At 40.6% G+C, this 21,284-nt stretch overlaps 3 protein-coding genes and 1 pseudogene across 6 annotated transcripts in view; 2 read left to right on the forward strand and 2 right to left on the reverse strand.

Moving 5' to 3' along the window:
* LOC307000598 (uncharacterized protein) overlaps nucleotides 1-21,284 on the reverse strand; it is a 496,331-nt gene that overhangs the window by 368,674 nt on the left and 106,373 nt on the right. The gene's annotated exons all lie outside the window — the stretch shown is intronic.
* Nucleotides 1-21,284, forward strand: part of LOC307000631 (uncharacterized protein) — a 426,328-nt gene that overhangs the window by 274,082 nt on the left and 130,962 nt on the right. The window lies entirely within an intron of this gene.
* Nucleotides 1-21,284, forward strand: part of LOC307000454 (uncharacterized protein) — a 64,540-nt gene that overhangs the window by 28,718 nt on the left and 14,538 nt on the right. The window contains exon 2 of one of the 3 annotated variants that reach the window (XM_079616078.1): nucleotides 6,912-8,284. The exons of 1 other annotated variant lie outside the window; for it this stretch is intronic. In XM_079616078.1, coding sequence (XP_079472204.1) covers nucleotides 6,912-8,158 — 1,247 coding nt within the window. In that variant the 3' untranslated portion in view covers nucleotides 8,159-8,284. Of the gene's footprint in view, nucleotides 1-6,911; nucleotides 8,285-15,926; nucleotides 16,064-21,284 lie in introns of those variants that run through there. One more of the 3 variants, XM_079616077.1, reaches the window with a different exon arrangement.
* On the reverse strand, nucleotides 2,744-5,111 carry LOC307002818 (putative nuclease HARBI1; annotated as a pseudogene). Its single transcript has one exon. The product of its transcript is annotated as a putative nuclease HARBI1 (transcript).

Raw genomic sequence — 21,284 nt, forward strand, 5'->3', positions numbered from 1 at the left:
TGTTCCAATTCTCAAAAATGGAGATCCATTGTCAGTGGACAACTACAGACCTATCAGCATCATACCTACAATGTCAAAAGTCGCAAAGAAACTAATTTCCCAGCAAATAATAACACATTTGAATACTACTAAATTTTCTCTTCATTCAATGCAATTTGGTTTCAGAACTCAACACTCCACGGAAACTGCTAATTGTTTTTTCATAGAAAATATCAAACATTTACTGGATAAAGGTGGCGTGGTTGGAGCTGTGTTTCTCGATCTAAAAAAAGCTTTTGACACTGTAAACCATAAAATATTATTAATCAAACTAAGCAAATTTAATTTCTCCTCAGATGCAATAAAATGGATAGAATCATATCTATCGAATCGCTCAAACTTGTCACTTCAGGCAGCTAAAATGTTCATGTACAGTTTGGTTCTGTCTCACATCACTTACTCTCTTACAACCTGGTCACAGGCAAATAAAACAACACTAAAATAAACAGTCACTTTATAAACAGACAATCAAAATTGTGGATAAAAAAACAATAAGATATCATCATTGTGCCATTTTATAAAAGCATAAGCTTTTAAGTTGGGAAAATGTCATTAAGTATTCAAACCTCTGTCTGTTATACAAAATCATTCATGGTCTATCATCTCCTCCATTCAGTTTGTAAACATCAGAAACACCACACAGAGAGTAACACAAGGGTCGGCCCGAGGAGACTGTTTTCTTAACTCGTTAAATCATCTAAATCGACAACTTGTATGTTAGACCCTATACCGACTAAGCTGAGATGCTTCCAGATGTCATAGATCCTCTTCTTAATATCATTAATTCATCTTTGTCATTAGGATACATACAAAAAACTTTTAAGCTAGCTATGATTAAACCGCTTGTTACAAAAACACAACTTGATCCTACAGAATTAGTCAATTACAGGCCGATCTCGAATCTACCTTTTCTGTCAAAGATACTAGAAAAGACAGATATCCTCACAACGGTGTTTCTAGAGAGAAATGATATTTGCGAGGATTTTCAGTCTGGATTTAGACCATACCATTGTACCGAGACAGCTCTCGTTAAAGTCACAAATGATTTGCTCCTATCAAAACTTTGGAACAGTCTTCCTACCATTGTCCGGGAAGCAGACACACTCTGTCAGTTCAAAGCTAGATTAAAGACACATCTCTTTGACCTAGCAATCACATAATGCATTATAGACTTATATAACTCAATGTTAGGCTGCATAGATTAGGTCAGCCGGAACTGGGAACACTTCCCTTAAATCCTGATGTACTCGTTACATCATAAGAAGAATGGCATCTACGCTAATATTATTCTCTCTGTTTATCCCGAGGTTTACCGCAGTCCGCCGGATCCATTGATCCGAATTACCAATTAATTCTTCAGTAATTCCTTATTAGTTATAGCCTAGAAATCTAGACGCACCCTAGCGGCAGCACATTTTATTTTGCAGCCAGGGTAGTCTAGCAACTCTCCGTTGACTTTCGAGCTGGAAAACCTAAATTGGGTCAGGCCAATCACATCGTGTATATAGTAGTTGCGATGGTTCCCTGCCACTTGAAAACAAAGAATGGCTGCTGCTGCTGGCGAACAGCGGCCTTTTGAATCGGCTTTGGCCGCGACTCTGGATGACTTGGAGTTAAGTTTTTCTTTGAGAAAATAGTAAAGAACGGCATTTAAGTCATTCTTAAAAAAGGAAGAAGTGTTCGGAGTTTTGACGGACCGGATCTTTGCCGCTCTGACTACGTCACCTTCTTCGTTGCTCTGGTTGGTTTTAGCGCTATCCTATTGCGTGCAGAGGGAATTTGAAAGACAATCGTTTATCACCCCGCTCGGATTGAGCCATCCCAATGGTGAGTTGCCAGACCTAACATCTTGGCTATGGTACACACTACTGTGTCACTTCCGTCTTAGGTGAGAGTACGCTGTGCGCGAACTGGCTGCCGCTTCTCATCGCAAATCGTTGTTTTGTTTTGTTTTGTAAATCTTTGTTTGTTACGCTTCCACTTTTAACACCGTGTTGCTTGCCTCTGTGCGATTCTGCTGGAACGGAATATTGACTTTCTCTGTTTGTTACGCCTCATGCTCACCATCATGTTGTTTACTTCTGGGCGACACTGCTGAACGGAGAATCTGGATGCTTTTCTCGGTATACGAAATCTGGATATAATCGGGATCAATCTGCTGTTGGCTTCTGGATGTGCTTTCTTGGGACACAAAAACTAATGGAACAGTGTTGAACGTTTGAGTTAAGCATCAGTTGCATGGATGTTCATTTTCTGAAGTCTCCGACACTCCCTGGACAATTTGGACAATCTCTGCTAACGTCTGTTCAGCGTCTCACTTTGTGAAATCCCTGCGAGCCCTCTGCCCACTGATCCTGATCCCAACAGGGGGTAGGATTTCAAGGTGGATTTCAGGAAGAAAATGTAGTAAAACTTTAAAATTGGTCAAATAATACATTTGTATCATTTAGTGTATATACTTTTATTTATATTTTGCACTTGACTTGTATAACCGTTGTAGCAGTGATGAAGTAGACATAGGCTAACAATTAAGCTATTCAGTATAGTAAAGTAAAAATAAAATAAAAATTATCTTGTCCCCATGAAATAATCCCCCAAACAGATTCCAAAAAAAAAAATATATATATTCACTTTTCGGTCATTCATCACCGTATATTAATTTCAAAGAAACAATCATCAGAGATGAGCCTGTCAAAAATAATGTCTAACAATTGCATCCCTTACTATACCGTCCAGTCAGTCCCTGATTCTGACAGACCGCCAGAGGTTGGTCTGGTTCTTCAACAGGCTCAGGTGCATCATAAACATCATCACAGAGAGGGACATTGCGCCTGGTAGCGATGTTGTGCAGGATGATACACGCAAGTATTATGTTGCATGCTCCCTGGGGTTCCACTCGCAAGTAGTTAAGGCATGCAAAGCGTCTCTTCAGAACTCCTTTTAAACGCTCAATTGCACATCTTGTTTTGCAATGAGCAGTGTTGAAGCGTGCCTGCGCAGGTGTGGTTGCTGCAAGAAAAGGAGTCATCAGCCATGGTAGGAGTGGATAGGCACTGTCTCCTAATATTATGCCATCCGGTCGGTTGGTTTGGAGATCTCTGTATAAAGCACTCTCTCTCAGCATGCGTGCATCATGAACAGACCCAGGCCACTTCACGACACAGTTTGTGATGATGAGGTCATTGCCCACAAGTTGGATGTTGATGCTGCGCCTCCCCTTTCGGTTGATGTACTCCCAATCCCTCTCATGAGGTGCTTGGATATGCACATGAGTGCAGTCAATAACCCCAATAGTATTGGGCATATTCCCCAAAAGAAAAAAAAACTTGTGCTTGGTCTGGGCAATCTGGACATCCTTTGGAAGTGAAACAAACTGATTGACCAGGTTGGCCAATGCAATTGACACAGCTTTCACTACATCACTCACAGTTGATTTGTCCACTCCTATATTGTCACCAACAACTTGGTAGAAAGTCCCAGATGCATAGAAGCGCAGAGCAATGAGGACCTGTTCTTCCACAGACAGACTGTGACTCCTTCGGGTTTGCAATGTACTTAATATCAGCATTCCCAAAGTGAAAGCGAGTATACGGTTCTTCAGTGGTGTATTGCTCCAGTGGTTGTGCACGCTCAACATACACCCTTTGACGGTCTCCTCTTCCACCAACACGGTGGTAGCGATGGACAATACCTGCCATGTCAGTGCCTCTCTCTAAGTCCTCTGAGAAAGGCTGAATATAAGATGGCTGTCAAATACCCACACACCAATTGGCTGACGTGCTGTGGCTTGTGTTCAATTAAATCAATCATGCCCAAGGCCTATAAATACTATGTTCACTACAACAGAAGCGGTGAAACCATGGACTCAAAAGGACCTAATTTCACTGTTGCAGAAACCATGCACTGCTGGAGGGTGTTAAGTGCCATTATGCCTCAATAGTAGGAAGCTCTGTTGCAGGTGGAATGGTGACTAACAAAAGGAAGAAAGACATTTGGGTTGAAATCACCCAGAATGTAAATGCAATGGGGTCTGGCCAGAAGAGGACCTTGGAGCAAGTGAAATTTAGATGGAAGAATCTGAGGGCCAGAGCAACGAAGGACCTTGCTGAGGCAAAAAACACCCAAACAGGCAACAAACCCTTTAAGAAAGGTGAATACACAGATTTGGTTCTGGACATTATTGGAGGTGAGAACTCTAAAGCTCTGCATGGGATTCAAGGTGTTGTAGGGGATGGTGAGCCTACAATTGTAGAGGAAATTGAGCCAGTTCCTCCTAATGCAGAGGAAACATTCATTCTGGATCTCAGCCCTATTATTGAAGAACAACCTGGATCCTCACTGATAGAGCCAGCAGTCACAGGAGCTCAGAAAAGAGGCTTGAAGCGTCCTTTGCCGAATAAAAATGATGATTCCTATAAATCACTTCTTAAACGAGAAACTGAAAGAGCAGAAGCGCAGATACTCCTGGCAGAGGAACAAATCAAGCTGACCTGTCATGAACTGCTCCGAGACACGAAGGTGCAGAATCCAAACGCAGCTTTATTTAAGGGGAAATCCAAAGAACAGGCAGGGTCAAACACAGGAAGGCAGTCCATACAAACAAACAAACAAAACAGGCAGGGACCAGAGGCAAGAGAGTAATCCAGGGACCAGAGGCAAGAGAGTAATCCAGGGACCAGAGGCAAGAGAGTAATCCAGGGAACAGCGCAAGATATCCAAAAACCAAAAGACAAGAAAACCAGGAGAATGCTCAGAAATGCAGTGTGACACTAAAACAAGACTTCGCGGTGAGTGAATGAATGAACAAGGTATAAATAGACAGACTAACAGGATGAGACACAGGTGAAATGCAATCAGTGAATGAGGTACAGGTGAGTGTGATCAGTGACAAGTGATGATGAGTCCGGGCAGAGAATGATGGGAGATGTAGTCTGTGAGTGAATGATAATAGTCTTGATGTGGAGTGCCCTCAGGTGGCTCTCAAGGGCACTCCAGCTGGTGACCGTTACATAGCCCCCCCTTTAAGGAGCGGATTCCAGACGCTCCAAAAACTGTCCAGGAGGGAGGTGGAGCGGAGGCGGACCCGGGGGCGGGATGGAGGGCCAGAACCGTGGAGCGGAAGAGGGCCTGGAGCAGGCTGTGCAGGCAACCAGGGCGGAGTCGGCTGTGCAGGCGACCAGGGCGGAGTCGGCTGTGCAGGCGACCAGGGCGGAGCAGTAGGACCTTCGGGCGGCCACGGCGGTGAGGGCTCTGGGAGTACTGTGAGCTTGCAGGGTGTTTCATCAGCCAAGCCCACAATAAATGCCGTACCGCTCAAGGAGAGGGCCAGGTCGACATACCCTTCTAGGGTCCAGCTGGTATAGTCCTCCGGCATAAATTGAGCAACGTCATCATCCAGCCCGCTCAAAAACAGGTCCATGAGCTGGGTGTCATTTAACGTTCCCAGATGACAGCAAGACAAAAAGTCCCTCGCATACCTCTCAATAGGCTGGCCATCTTGGAACACCGAAGAAAGGAACTTCCTCAGGGCCTGGTTGCTAACAACTGCTGGATCCATCTTGTGGCGAAGTCTTCTGTCATGAACTGCTCCGAGACACGAAGGTGGAGAATCCAAACGCAGCTTTATTAAGGGGAAATCCAAAGAACAGGCAGGATCAAACACAGGAAGGCAGTCCATACAAACAAACAAACAAAACAGGCAGGGACCAGAGGCAAGAGAGTAATCCAGGGACCAGAGGCAAGAGAGTAATCCAGGGAACAGGGCAAGATATCCAAAAACCAAAAGACAAGAAAACCAGGAGAATGCTCAGAAATGCAGTGTGACACTAAAACAAGACTTCGCGGTGAGTGAATGAATGAACAAGGTATAAATAGACAGACTAACAGGATGAGACACAGGTGAAATGCAATCAGTGAATGAGGTACAGGTGAGTGTGATCAGTGACAAGTGATGATGAGTCCGGGCAGAGAATGATGGGAGATGTAGTCTGTGAGTGAATGATAATAGTCTTGATGTGGAGTGCCCTCAGGTGGCTCTCAAGGGCACTCCAGCTGGTGACCGTTACATGACCAAACTTCAGCAAACCAAAGCGAAACTTCAGATCCGCCTCCAAAAAGCAGGGCTTGGAAATGCTGGTCTCTCCTCCTCGGATGAAGAAAAACCCTGAACATTCTTTATTTCGTTAACAATTGGATATTTAGCAATTTTATTTTTTTAAGACGTTTTCAAAATATCCACTATGTATTTGTTAATGTATATTTGTTTTTGATTTGTTGTGGTTCAGATGAGGGGTCATAAAAGTTATTATTTAATATAATTCATATTTAATATAATTTGATTAAAGTTAAATTATGAATGGAAGTGGATGTTTATGTTATTTTTGTGTTTTGGCTCAAAATAAGAAACACTTACAGTGACCCTATGTTGGCTCTTCTACCTGTTCTTTACATAGCCCACAGTGTGATATGTTGTCCCATTTAGAGCACTGGTAATCCGGATTTGGTAATCTTGAAAACTGTGTATCTGGATCAGGGTGATCCAGTCCAATGTTGCTTTGAAAAACCGGCATAAAAGTAAAACGGATTACCTGATCCTGGATAGGAAGAAATGGGATTTCCAAATGCGGATCATTTTGATCCAGGTTAAATGTTTTGAACAACTGGCCCTGGAAGATCAGTGTACATCATTCATGGATTCAGGGACGTATAATTATTTATAAAAAATACATAAATTATTGCAATATTTTATAGCAGTTTTCTGTTACATCTTTTTATCTAGTCCATATTCAGTCCTAATTCAGTCCATATTTCTGTCTTTGAATTATTTTGATTATTTAGAAATTTTTTAAATGAACTTTTTTCTTTCAATTCAGACCTAATGGAAGTAAAGGAGGAGAGTGAAGAACTGACTGAAGTGGAGGAGAAACATCGTGTCGAACTTGGAGAAAAAGCTTTGAGTCGCTCAAAGACTAAAAATAATTTTTTAAAGAAAAGAAGAGCCAAGAAATCTACAACCTGCACTCAGTGTGGAAAGAGTTTCACATGCAAACATAATCTTGAGATTCACATGAGAGTTCACACTGGAGAGAAGCCGTTCACATGTGATCAGTGCTGGAAGAGTTTCAGTCAATTATCATCCCTTAATGTTCACATGAGGATCCACACCGGAGAAAATCCATTCACATGCCATCAATGTGGGAATAGTTTCAGTAATTTAACACACTTTAAGAGTCACACGAGGATCCACACCGGAGAGAAACCGTTCCCATGTGATCAATGTGGGAAGAGTTTCACATACAAACAAAGTCTTGAGTGTCACATGAGAGTTCATACTGGAGAGAGGCCGTTCACATGTGATCAATGTGAAAAGACTTTCCCATACAAAGATAGTCTTAATGTTCACATGAGGATCCACACCGGAGAGAAACCGTTCCCATGTGATCAATGTGGGAAGAGTTTCACATACAAACAAAGTCTTGAGTGTCACATGAGAGTTCATACTGGAGAGAGGCCGTTCCCATGTGATCAATGTGGGAAGAGTTTCACATACAAACAAAGTCTTGAGTGTCACATGAGAGTTCATACTGGAGAGAGGCCGTTCACATGTGATCAATGTGAAAAGACTTTCCCATACAAAGATAGTCTTAATGTTCACATGAGGATCCACACCGGAGTGAAGCCGTTCATGTGTGATCAATGCAGCAAAACATTTCTAAGTGCATCAAACCTGAAGAAACACCTGAGAGTTCATACGAAGGAGAAGCCATATTCATGTTCTGTGTGTGGAAAGAGTTTTTCACAGCTGCAAAGTTTATATACACATCAGAAAATACACACTGGTGTGAGAGAGTACATGTGCTTTGAGTGTGAGAAGACTTTTATTTCAGCAACATGTTTAAAACTGCACCAGAGGATCCACACTGGAGAAAAACCTTACAAGTGTTCACACTGTGACAAGAGATTCAGTCATTCTTCAACTCTGAAAACACATGAGAGGATCCACAGTGGAGAGAAACCTTACAAGTGTTCACACTGTGACAAGAGATTCAGTTGTTCAGCAAATCTGAAAAGACATGAGAGGATCCACAGCAGAGAGAAGCTGCACACGTGTGATCAGTGAAGAGTTTCTCTTTTAAGTCACCTGATGAAGATCCGTGGAGAGTGGAGAAACTAATTAGTTTCCTAACAGCCATGATTCTCGTGTATGTTTGCAGCTGTTAGTCCTATTTGACGTTGATTTATATATAAATGATGTTTTATGTAACAAAGTTCGGGAGGAACAGGTTCAGATAATTAACCCAATTAACACAAGTGGAGATCAATCAGTTGTAATGTAAATGACTCGGACTCTGGGTCCATATGAATTAGCTCAAATGATCTATAGGGAATTTTAATAACTAATCATGAATATGATTAATATATTGCATATTACAGTTACATTAAATTATCGAAATTGAAAATGGATAGATTATATGAATATATGAATAATCAATCACAACGTCTTATAATTCCTCATTCATATATCATAGCCGTGAACATTAATTTTCCTGTGTTTATAAAATTAAACTACTCAATGTAGTAAATAATAAGAGCTGGTATTGGATCTGATCTCATTGACTTTGTATTTATGAATCTTCAAACAGAAACAGTCATATAATGGTTTTAATAAATGCAAAACTACAGAATATGCGGACTACACAATATGCACTGATTATATGTCTATGTACATAACTTACAGTTAAACAATACAAGACAAAACAGATAACAGATGAGAGAAGGAGAAAGGGAGAGAGAATGAGAGAGAATGAGAGAGAGAGAGAGAGAGAGAGAGAGAGAGAGAGAGACAGAGAGAGAGTGTGTGTGTGCTCTGAGGATGAGAGCGACTTAGAGCAGGAGGTTCGAGTGTGAGAGAGAGAATAGATCACGAATGATCATAGAATAGCAAAATCATAGACCTTTTTGAGAGCCAACAACAGGGCCGGAGTGAGGCCACTTTTCAGCCCGGGAGTTTCAGGCCCAAGACCGGCCCACTTTTTCCATGGTGGAATTCCAAATTAGCATTTTTTTTCCAAATTGGATAAATGAAGCAACAGTTCAGCTCTTACTATTGTGTAGTTTTTATTAATACCATGGGTCAACAAATAATGTAAAGGTTAAATAATAATTCACAAGAAGTTAACCAAAAATATTCCACTATTCCACAAGAATAGGTTGATAAGTTAACTAACTAACTAACTAACTAACTAACGAAAGAAAGAAAGAAAGAAAGAAAGAAAGAAAGAAAGAAAGAAAGAAAGAAAGAACACTGTCAAAAAAAATGTTTTTAAGCAAGCGACGATAATGGAGATTATTGAAGCTGAAGGGATTATTATCCCAAACTCCGTAATAGTCAGTGGTTTAACCGACACTGAGAGCGATGACGAATTGTTTGATGCTCTGAAACGACACGGGTCATTTGCCAAAACTGTGCGCATCGACGACAAAGAATCCGAGTTCTACCAAAACGTGATCGTTGAGTACAACAGTAATCAAGCGTTGCAATCACTTGGGCCAAAATTGCCGTATACTCATCAGCTGTCAAGCGAACCCGGTGTTAAGTGCCATGTGAGACCGTTAGCCAGTGTGTTTACACAGCAACTGGGTAGTAGCATAACAAAATCCTATCTGGACAGATTAAAAGAAATAGCGGAACTGAGCGGAAACAACTTTGAGTCTATACTGAGTGAAATGCTGTCGCAAATGAGTGCTGACCTCCCACCAGAGCCTGCTGTTTCTGGTAGTACTGGTGAAAACACTTGTGAGAAACCATATTGGGCATCTCCTGATGGGAACTTCGACCCAATTCGTAATTCACCGAGTCAGGTAAATGACGTACCGTCCCAACCTACTCCTATCAATTTGATTGAACCGACCCTTCGCACGTCGTCGAAATTTCTCAACCCGCCCGAGGTCCAAAGACTAGTAGTTGAGCATGTTGTGCGGAGCAGTGAAGTGGTTGCTCAAGGGCAGGTACAGCCCAGGCTCAGAGTATTTTCAGGAAAATGCCCCAGGCCTCCCCAAGTCAAAATATTCTAGTGACTGAATTATCTAAATTTTTTAAATTGGCCCAAGTGAAATTCTGTAAAATAAATTGAATTAATTGTTGCAATAATCTGTTAAAATTGGCTCAATGAGAAATAATATGTCAGACTAATTGAAAAATGTAGATATCAGTCACTAGAAAATTTTGACTTGGGGATGTAATTTTTTTTTACAGTGAAAGCATTTGAAATGTATCCCACTCTTCCACAAAGAGGCATATTGAACTAATGTTTACAGTTGCTCAGAAGATACGAAAATAATTAAGAGGTCATTTTACTGCATACATAGATCAAGCTTGAGTTTTGTTATCAATATTACATTGCATAATATTTGCAAAGTCTATGAATTGCCATGACATGTATTTAGTGATACAAAAAGGCAAATATTTTAATAAAATTTTATATTTTGCTTGTGAATATATTGACAACGATACAACGGTATTAGCCGAATAATTACGTTGCTATTGCTAATCATTACTAGGCCTATCTCTCTTTACCTGCTGTTTGTCCTCTTGAAAATAAATCTGTAAGTTTGGCACATTTGGCAGCATCCTCCTCCAATGCCTTTCTTTTGTTCAACCTGGCTTTTTCAGCCCCTCCTGGCCTCTTCCTCCCACCCATCCTCCCTGACGCGTACCGTTACGGTAGCGCCGGCCCAGGTATCGGGATTCGGTACCTGAGGAAACGTTTTGGAAAAGACGTGCTATGGACCCAACCAACTCTATGGGAAGGGAGGGGAGAACTGCCTCACATGGTACAACCCATGCAGAGGCTGCGCGCTGCGGTGTCCGAGTGCGGAACGTGTGTAGCCTAATGTAACTAAGGTGACAAATGTTAAAAAAAAAAAAAAGAAAAAAAGAAAATCCTCGACCGGCCCAAAAGTGAAGCGGCCCACCGGGAATTCTCCCGATTCTCCCGATTACCCACCCCGGGCCTGGCCAACAATGAATCAAACCTTAAAACATTAGAACTCGTGGGAGTTATACTTGCAAAGTTCGTTTGTGTGTGTGTCTGAGACCAGGGGCGCGCGTTCTCGTTCACGTGCTCTCTCGTGTTTCTGGAGCGCTCTGGTCGCGGGAGATTTGAAGGCCTCTTTTGGAAGTGATATGTTACCGAAGGAATAACTCAGGCTAAGTTCTTTCACTCTTAGGTGAAAGCGAACAAAGGAGAATTTGAAAATGAAAACAAAAGACTAAGATAAAGAAAATAAAAGAAGACGGAGAACTCCAAAGGAGTCAGGAACGGAGACCGATCACATCATGACGAAGCCGGGATGAAGGCAGAAGAGAGAACGCAGACAGGGAAGTTCCGTCTTTTGAGGGAATCCTGTCTCCGCCCCGTTTTTCGGGAAGGGCAAATCATCTGCCGAGATTTGCAAGCGGGAAGATTCCTTTGTTTGCCTGGAACATCCTTCTGGCTTGAGTTACAAAAGTGTTTGACAAACCTTTCAGCTCCAGAAATATGAAATGTGTAATACATTACTGCATTCTGCTATCGGAATTCGACTCCGTTAGATTTAGAGAATTACAGAGATATTAAACACGTCATATTAAGATTATAGGGATACAAAGTACAAAGGGGGAAGGGGGGGCTGATATCTGTATGTCTGTGCGTGGCCTAGACTTGATGAGTGTAACAACCAGTGGACTCTTGTGAACATCTGTTAAACAATGGTGGCTTGTTCGAAGGGCTGGTCAGCAGAACAGTTAAACAGATCTCTTCCTGAGTAAACAAAAAGCATTCTGTGTTCTCAGATCAATGATTTACGCAAATGGTAGTCCTGGGACAACAGAGCCTGTGTTTGTTGATCGGGATTCACTGATCGAAAAGCAGCTGACCGGATGTCATTATCGCTACACAGTAATCAACTCAATGACAAGGTATAAATACACAGCAGACCTACCTCTGTTCATGGACAGTTTATCAGCATCCCTCTTCCACCCCATCTCCTCACTTCTAGTTCCATCTACTCTTACCACAACCGGGGGGAGTACTCTGGGTAACTTTTTGGCTCAAGGACCACACTGGGTTTTAAAATTTGGCCGGCCCAATAGCAGCAAACACATTTACGTTGTGGCAATGTCTGCGCGACATTCAACAACTGAGAGACAACGTTCTGACAATTAATTATGCTATAGACAGGGGCGATTCTATAGGATTTTAATTTTAGGGGGGCTCAGCCCCCAATAAGGGTATGATTTAAAAAAAAAAAACACTTTAGTTTAGGGTCTCACTAGTTTCATTTAGGGTTTTAAAATCATTGAGATCCTGAATGTTAGTAGGCTAGCTAGGGGGGTTGGGGGGTTTCCCCCACGAAAATTTTGATTTCCACATATCTACATATGTGCATTTTAAGACGTTTTGAAGGCCAAAAAAAAAGGATAACAACAGCTTTAAAACCATGTCAGTGGTTTTCTCTCCTTATCATTATCACACTCTTTTTTCTCTTTGTTTTTATCTTGCCCTGGCTCTTCCCCTCCTAAAGCTGAGCTTCGACTGATAGGCTTTTCATTTTTGTCTGTCAGTGAAGAAAGTAAACATATGGGTCAACTGATAGGTTGATTTTTAGCCTATGAATCATTTTCATTTAATTTCATAATTTTCTATGCATTCATTTACTGAAAGTGACTAGGAAAGCTAGGTACAGTAAATAACTTTATTACATTCATTCAGAATACAGGCTACACATTCATTACTGATCTTATGCCTAATACAGGGCTTTATAATCAGGGGTTACATTTTTTTATTTCTCTGATATGTACATTTCAAGACGTTTGAGCTTTTTTTAAATTACCGAAGGCTACAAATTGTATTATATTAATTCTCAATATGTACACATTCATTATTAACCCTCTGGAGTCTAAGGTGTTTTTGGGGTCCTTGAGATGTTTTGACATGACCTGATATTTGTATTTTTTTCAGTTGCTTATAAACATATTAATGGCAAAGGTGTAATTACACTCTATTTAGCACGAACATGGCTATCATAATATGTGAGCAACATGTATGTACATGTTTGCATTTTTGAGAGAATATTATTTATGAGTGGTTATTCAAAAAACTCAAACTTAAATTGTCTGATATAAGACCACAAACGACCAACTTCACATATTCCCACAATACTTTTGACTAATGGATCTTGTCGGCTAAAGTGTTTACTTTAAAATGATCTGAAAATCATCCGGGCTAATCGTTCACATTAAACAATAGATTGATTTAAATTTTGTAAGACACTTTTTTGTTTGGAAAGGCAATATGCAGGTGGGCGTGAATGATCCAACAAGGTCATGAATAATGTCCTCATTCACACCTGGAGACAAAGACCTGCTAATGCTGCATACTAATGAGCAATTCATAGGTGTCACTGAGCCACAAGATGCAAAGACAACACACACACACATATACACACACATACACATACATACACACACACATATAAACACACACACATATACACACACACACACACATATATATATATATATACATACACACACACATATATACACACACACACACACACACACACACACATACATACATAGATACATATATATAACTACAGAATTGGTTCAGAGTTGGAAACATCTTGAAAAAAGTGTATTTTTGCACAAACTGTGTATGCTTGCAAATTGTATAATATCCAAGGTAAACATTTCTAGTAATTGTGCAGTTAATTCTCATTCGTATTTTCAGAAAGTTTTGGATGTAGGCTATCCTCTCCCCAAATTTGTCACTAATAAAACACAAAAATAATTTAAGGCTTATATCGATCATTTAAGATTTTGTTTGCACCTTGTAAATTAGGTTTTGATGTGGCAGTAAAACTTTATAATCTATCCAAAACGAAATGTTGTCTTTCATATTTCGTCTGCAACATAGGCTATCGTCTTTTATAGGCTAATATATATATATAGCCTAGGGCATAAATGTTAATTTGCAGTTTAATATGTTGCTTATACAAAGACATTTTATTTCAACGTATTCAGTCGATTTTTACTCATCTCAGTAGGCAATATAGATTGTTTCATTCACACACAGACAAGCGCGAGCTGTAGATTAATGTAAACAACATATATGCGCCGTGCATTCATTCAAACACAGAAACGCGATTCAAATTTAAACAGTATTTTGCGATTTACAGACACCAGTTCATATCGCGATTAGAACAAAGCACTTACTGATGATCTGCAGCTGGATCCGTTGTTCGGCTACTCCAGCACGTTTGAGGTGACATTTCCAGGATTATCACGATATTATTATTCCTCACAGCGAGTGTGTTGTCCAGCTGTTGTGGGCGTTGACTGGTTTGCATCATGTGTTGCTTCAGATCATCTGCGTTTGAATAGCGCGCGCTCTCGATGGGCGTGTCACATTAGCAGAGTAATGAGCTGCCAGAACGATAATGAGCACGGCTGATCTCTCGCTCTTTATATATAGATTACATAAACAGAGAATATTTCTTTTAGTTTTGAATTAGATAATTTAAAACTACACACTTAAATGATTACAGAGATATATAGCTCATGTCTGAGTGAATAGTATTCGCTGAGTTTTGTTTGAGTTTAGAGACGTGCTTCAGAAAAAAAGTTCACGGAGACGGAGGCAGAAATCACTCCCTGTATACTTTCTTTATTTTACAAAAGCACAATGTTTTATTCCGATTGTAAGTGGACACATAAAAAAGTAGACATTTAACAGCTTATTTTTTCATATTTCTTAAGGCTGTATGACCAAAACTGACTGAGTATTTTAGGTCTATTTTGCTGCTATGTAAAAAAAAACGAGCAAAACGCACCCGCGCGTTTGCCGACCTCAGAGGGTTAATCTTGTGCCTAACATGATGAAAACGGCTTTGTTAATGTTTCTTGTCGCCTCACAATGACAGTAAATAAATATTTTTACGCTACATTACATGGGTCACGTTACATAGGCCTATTTTCAGTTCAAAATGGTGAAAATAGACAAAAGTTTATTAGTTTGCCTGATTATTTTGTATTTTTCGTTTAACATTTATGACCTAAAAAACAGTCAAATATGAAATGTTTAGTTTAGCTACTTACATCAATATCTCGCACTGCTCAAATTCGCGCTCTGAAGCTTCTGTGAACATAAAGCCCGCCTACTTTGATTTGATTGGTCATTTCAAATATTCTGACATTGACGAGCAGTGACAGACCAATGAGGCTCATATGAACACACACACACAGACACCCTGTCCTCTGTTTCTGACGTGCTCGGCACCGCTGCAGATTGAAGATGAAGAACACGCTGAATCTGATTATAACAAGACTGAAGCAAATTTGTGTAGCCTACACTTAATCACAAATTTCTATATATAAAAAAGTTTTTCAGGAAAAAGGCAAAATGAATGCGATCTTTAAGACTAAACAGCCTAACGGGGCATATGCGGGCCGTAGTTTGCCCGCCCCTGTCTTAGGGGGGTGTTCTCGCAGAAGTGATGGTGACTACCACATATTTCTGCGGTAGCCCCATGAACCTCCGCGTCCAATTTTTAGGACCGGCCTGGAATCTCTCCAGGAGTCTGAACGCAGCCATCATGCCCTGTCCCTAAAAATGTACTCAGGGGGAAGTCAGGAAAGGCTGTCGAGGGGAACTAGGTCTGGTTGGGCCAATAAGTCGAACAAGCCTATAGCTTTAGATGCTAAAACGGCTTGCCATTCTATAATGGCTTGCCATGTTCCCCTCTAGCTCCTCCCAGTGCAAGTGTCACCGTAAGCGCGAGTCCCGAAAGGTCTGTGGAGTAAAATGAGTCTCTGATCCAAAACACACAGTAGAAGAAGAAGAAGAAGAAGAAGAAGAAGAAGAAGGGGAGAAAGAATAAGAAGAAGAAGAAGGAGGGGAGGAAGAAGAAGAAGAAGAAGGGGAGGAAGAAGAAGAAGAAGAAGAAGAAGAGTCTTCTGAGGCGAAGAGAGCAGTTCACGGTAATTCTCATATTTACACAACCATCAAACACTGTTCTGGCGTCTTCTCACTGAAATAAACATGTAGTGCAGCAGCAGCGAGCATGAGGAGAATATGTTGAGTTCATTCAGACCTGAGAGATTTTGTGTTCGTTTGTGTGATTGTTTCGATGTTTGCAGTGAAAACTGTTACTGAATGTCAAGTCAAATACTAGCCTATAATGAGCCACGTGAGACATTTTAAATCTATACATAAATGTTAATATAAATATACAGTTTGACACGGGAAACATTAATGTATTGCTTTGTGTGTTCTTTATTTTTAAAGGTTTTATGATCATTGTCAGTTTCTGTACTACAAAACTGTGTAGCATTTTTTTTTTTTTTACATTACTTTATTACAATGAATGCAGTTACTAGAAGTTCATCTGTAGGCTATACTGTGGTGTTGTAGGATAGTTATTTACGCAGCAGGGAAACCGTGGCAGCTGCCAGAGTTTGTCTCCTAGGTGTCACGCAGTCTCTGGCAGCTAACAGGTGTCACCGGGAATAAAGACTACATTTAATCCACAGCATGCACAACTCAACATTATCCTACTTTAAGATATAGAACAAAATCAATTTCAAATAGATATCTTTAATTACAATTTCTACTAGTCAAAACTCATTTGAAGATATCCAGAGATATTTTCCAATGGAAGAATATGACTGGTCAAAGTAACATATTGTAGATATCTTCAATGCATATTATGACTAGTCATAATCACGTTTCTGCTGTTTGCTCAGTAAAAACTACACTGTTTCGAAAAATTTGATTATGCATACTATATACCAGCAAGCAGATGAGACCAGAATATGAATCCAGAACCCAATGAGCCCAATTGCGTAAGCATTTTCCCATATAGAACACACACACACAAAAGGAGTGCCCAGCTGCCGATAGACAGTAGCCTATTTATACACACACACACACACACACACACACACACACACACACACACACACACACACACACACACACACACACACACACACAAATGTATCTATTTATTTATTGTAAAATTGTTTATCTTTGCTGTAAATGCAAAGATAGAATTAGACTTCTTATTATAATTGTTAATTTAGTACACTTCATACACAGCTGACCTCAGGCAAAATCACTTCTGTTAGAAACAATTGCAATTTGTTGCTCCTTTTCCATTAAAAGGACAATGGGGAAATTGTATTTTTCCATCCCAGTTTTTCTAGCTACACCATAACTGTCAACATTGAAAATAAGGGAGATTTTCCGGGATCCATCCCCAAAATAAAACGATTCTTACCCACAAACTTAAAAAATAAAAAAAGCACTAATCATTAACAGTCTAAAGAGTTTATAACTACACAATATATATTAAAGAATGACAGACCAATGGATATGTTTAAAGTGCTTTATTTATGAACTAAGTAAACATTACTTACACATTTCCATTTGCTACAACATGTTTTAGCCTAACGTTGAGAGACAGAGTGAGAAAGAAACCGAGAAAGAGACAGACAGACAGACAGAAAGAATGGGCCCTATTTTAACGATCTGAAACGCAAGTGTCAAAGCGCAAAGCACAAGTAACTTTGTGGGCGGATCCCGGCGCTGTTGCTATTTTCCCGACGGGATAAATGCCTCTTGCGCCCAGCGCAAATCTAAAAGGGGTTGGTCTGAAGTAGCTTCATTATTCGTAGGTGTGGTTTGGGCGTAACGTGAAATAAACCAATCAGAGCGTCCTCTCACATTCCCTTTAAGAGCAGGCGCGCTTGTTTCAATGCGGATTACTATTATAACGGCGGATTTGCCGGCGCGCGCCAGAAGCAGTTCACAGCCGAGGAGACCGACGTTCTCGTCAGGGCCGTAAAGCACAGAGAAGTGACATTGGGGATGATGGGAGAAACCACCCAAATAAGCTTCGGTTAAACAGGCGTATAATTTGGGTAAATGTGCAATCTAGATTTGTTTTTTTTAATCAAGATAGATTTTTTTTCACATCTTCACGGACACGATATTAGAGAATCAAAGTGTATGCGCGTTAACACGCTACATTATGGCCAAGCACGCGCCCTTAAAATACCATTTGACTAACGCGCAACGCGCCACTGTCTGTAGACTGGGTTTTTCCTGGTCAGTGGCGCAATTGCTTTCTAAACCTGGAAAATAGCACCAGGGTAGTTTTGCGCCGGAACACGCCTCCTCTTTGCGCTGAACCGCCCCCGCGAGCGCAAGTTCATTCCCTAATTTACCGACGTGCGTCTGTGGAGGGAAAGGTCCGCTGTGCGCAGGTGCAGAATAGGAATGATACATGCGTCGGTGTACAAAGTCAATTGCGCTGGGTGCAAGATAGGGCCCCATGTGTGTAAGAGGCAATTGAACAAATGGATAGAGACAGTAAAGACAACCTTGTCACCTAGGGGTGTGCGATATTACGATTTTTGATCGTGGACGATTAAAATGTCTCCACGATCTGCTTTTGAAGAAATATCGTAGGATCGTGCATTTTATCAGTTTGCATTTCTGGCGCCTCCGTCTCAACATACTGTACAGCGCGACGTATATTCACATGAAATGCAGAGGAACGGGACACTGTAGTTCATAAAAATTAATTATTTGCATGTGCTTTAAAGCCTTGCCGGTTAAACATGTCATTCGCTGCTGATGCGCTGTTCTAACGGGCGCTTTTCTGAGCGCAGACACCCGACGCGCGAATGCACTAAAGCCTGTCTAACAGCGCCTGTTACTGGACTAAGTTATCTTTCGAGTCTTATTGCGCTAATACTGTCAAATACACACAAAGTTTACATAAACAAAGTTGGTTATGTCTAAAGTGAAAGAACAATAGAAAAAAATAAGAAAAAATCTGCTTGTCAAATGCGTGTAGACTCGTTGCGCGCCGGTCTTAAAGTGACAGTAGCCCTAATAGTAAACATGCTGCCGCTTGTCCTTAAAGGGACAGTTACCCAAAAATAAAAATTCTGTCATTATTTACTCACTCTCTAATGTTGTTCCAAACCTGTATTAATTTATTTCTTGTGCTGAACACAAAAGAAGATATTTTGAGGAGTGTGGCTAACCAGGCGGTTTCTGGTCCCCATTGACTACCATAGTAGGAGATTATTGAAGTCTCTGGGGTACATCAACTGTTCGGTTACCCACATTCCTCCAAATAACTTTTATTTTCAACAAAAGAGGGAGACTTATTCGGATTTAAAGCAGCTTGAGAGAATTTAAATTTTTGGGAGAACTATCCCTGTTAAAGGAGAACTCCGGTCAATTTTAACATTAAGCTCAATTTTTAGTAAATTTGGAGTGCTGTCAATACAGAGAACAACGACAAAAATCGGTGTTGCCTACACCGTGTTATCCTCTTTTTAAAATTTGCACCCTATTGACTTGAATGGGGCATGTTTTAAACCTGCTTTTAGCCTCTTAACATCCTTGATGTGTCATACAAGTGCCCAGCCATGTTGAGTGATTCCTTCAGAGTGAACACGAGTCAATCTGACTGCAGTAGATGTGAAAGATATGAATAAAAATGATGTTATATCAGCCAGCGCACATACCTGTCAAGTCAAGTCAAGTCATCTTTATTTATATAGCGCTTTTTACAATACAGATTGTATCAAAGCAGCTTCACAGTGATAACATGAAAATAATACAAAAAATAATTTCATCATCGTCCACCTTTAAGGCAGATCTATAATATTGTTGAATATTAAATGTCCCCAACTAAGCAAGCCAGAAGGCAAGGCAACAGCGGCAAGGAACAAAAACTCCATCAGGTGACAGAATGGAGGAAAAAACCTTGGGAGAACCCAGGCTCAGTCGGGGGCCAGTTCTCCTCTGGCCAATGAGTGAACAGTGTATGAAGTTCAGAATGAATCAGAGTATTTGTCCAGTTCCGGTTGGTTGAAGTCGGAGTGGAGAGGAGGAGAGACCGGTTGACACTTCAGGTCAGCGGCGTCGTCGTGTCCTGGCGCTGGTCCTTTATCAGATCTGGATACGGCCTGGTTCCGGTGGACAGCGGTAAACCTCGGGATAGACAGAGAGACTAATATTAGCGTAGACGCCATCCTTCTTATGATGTACCAAGTACATCAGGATTACGGGAAGTGTTCCCGGTCCCGGCTGTTCTAAACTATGCAGCCTAATTATATAAGTCTATAATGTATTATGTGTATGCTAGGCCGAAGAGATGTGTTTTTAGTCTAGATTTGAACTGACAGAGTGTGTCTGCCTCCCGGACAATGGTAGGAAGACTGTTCCAAAGTTTTGGTGCTAAGTAGGAAAAGGATCTACCGCCAGCAGTCGATTTTGATATTCTAGGTATTATTAACTGGCCGGAATTTTGAGATCGCAGTAGACGTGAAGGACTATAATGCGTTAAGAGCTCGCTCAAGTACTGCGGAGCTAAACCATTTAGTGCTTTGTAAGTGATCAGCAATATTTTAAAATTTATACAATGTTTAATAGGGAGCCAATGCAGTGTTGACAGAACAGGGCTAATATGGTCATACTTCCTGGTTCTAGTAAGAACTCGAGCTGCTGCGTTTTGAACTAGCTGTAGTTTGTTTATTAAGCGTGCAGGGCAACCACCCAGTAGAGCATTACAATAATCTAGCCTTGAGGTCATAAACGCATGAACTAATTGTTCTGCATTATTCATTGAGAGCATATGACGTAATTTAGATATATTTTTAAGATGGAAGAAAGCGGTTTTACAGATACTAGACACATGACTTTCAAATGAAAGATTGGTATCAAAGAGCACACCCAGGTTCCTAACCGACGACGAAGACTTAACAGAGCAGCCATCAAGTGTTAGACAGTACTCTAGGTTATTACGTGTGGAAGTTTTTTGTCCAATAATTAGAATCTCTGTTTTTTCTGAATTTAGTAGTAGGAAATTACTAGTCATCCAATTTTTTATATCAGCTATGCATTCCGTTAATTTTGTGAATTGGTAGGTTTCGTTAGGTTTTGAAGAAATATACAGCTGAGTATCGTCGACATAACAGTGAAAGCTAATTCCATGTTTCCTAATGATATCTCCTAATGGTAGCATATAACAGCAGCGGTCCTAGTACTGAGCCTTGTGGTACGCCATGCTGAACTTGTGATCGATAAGACATCTCTTCATTTACTGCTACAAACTGATAACGGTCAGATAAGTATGATTTAAACCATGCTAGTGCAATTCCACTAATGCCAACATAA

Source organism: Phoxinus phoxinus, assembly GCF_949152265.1.
Source record: "Phoxinus phoxinus genome assembly, chromosome: 1".
Classification (NCBI taxonomy): Eukaryota; Metazoa; Chordata; class Actinopteri; order Cypriniformes; family Leuciscidae; genus Phoxinus; species Phoxinus phoxinus.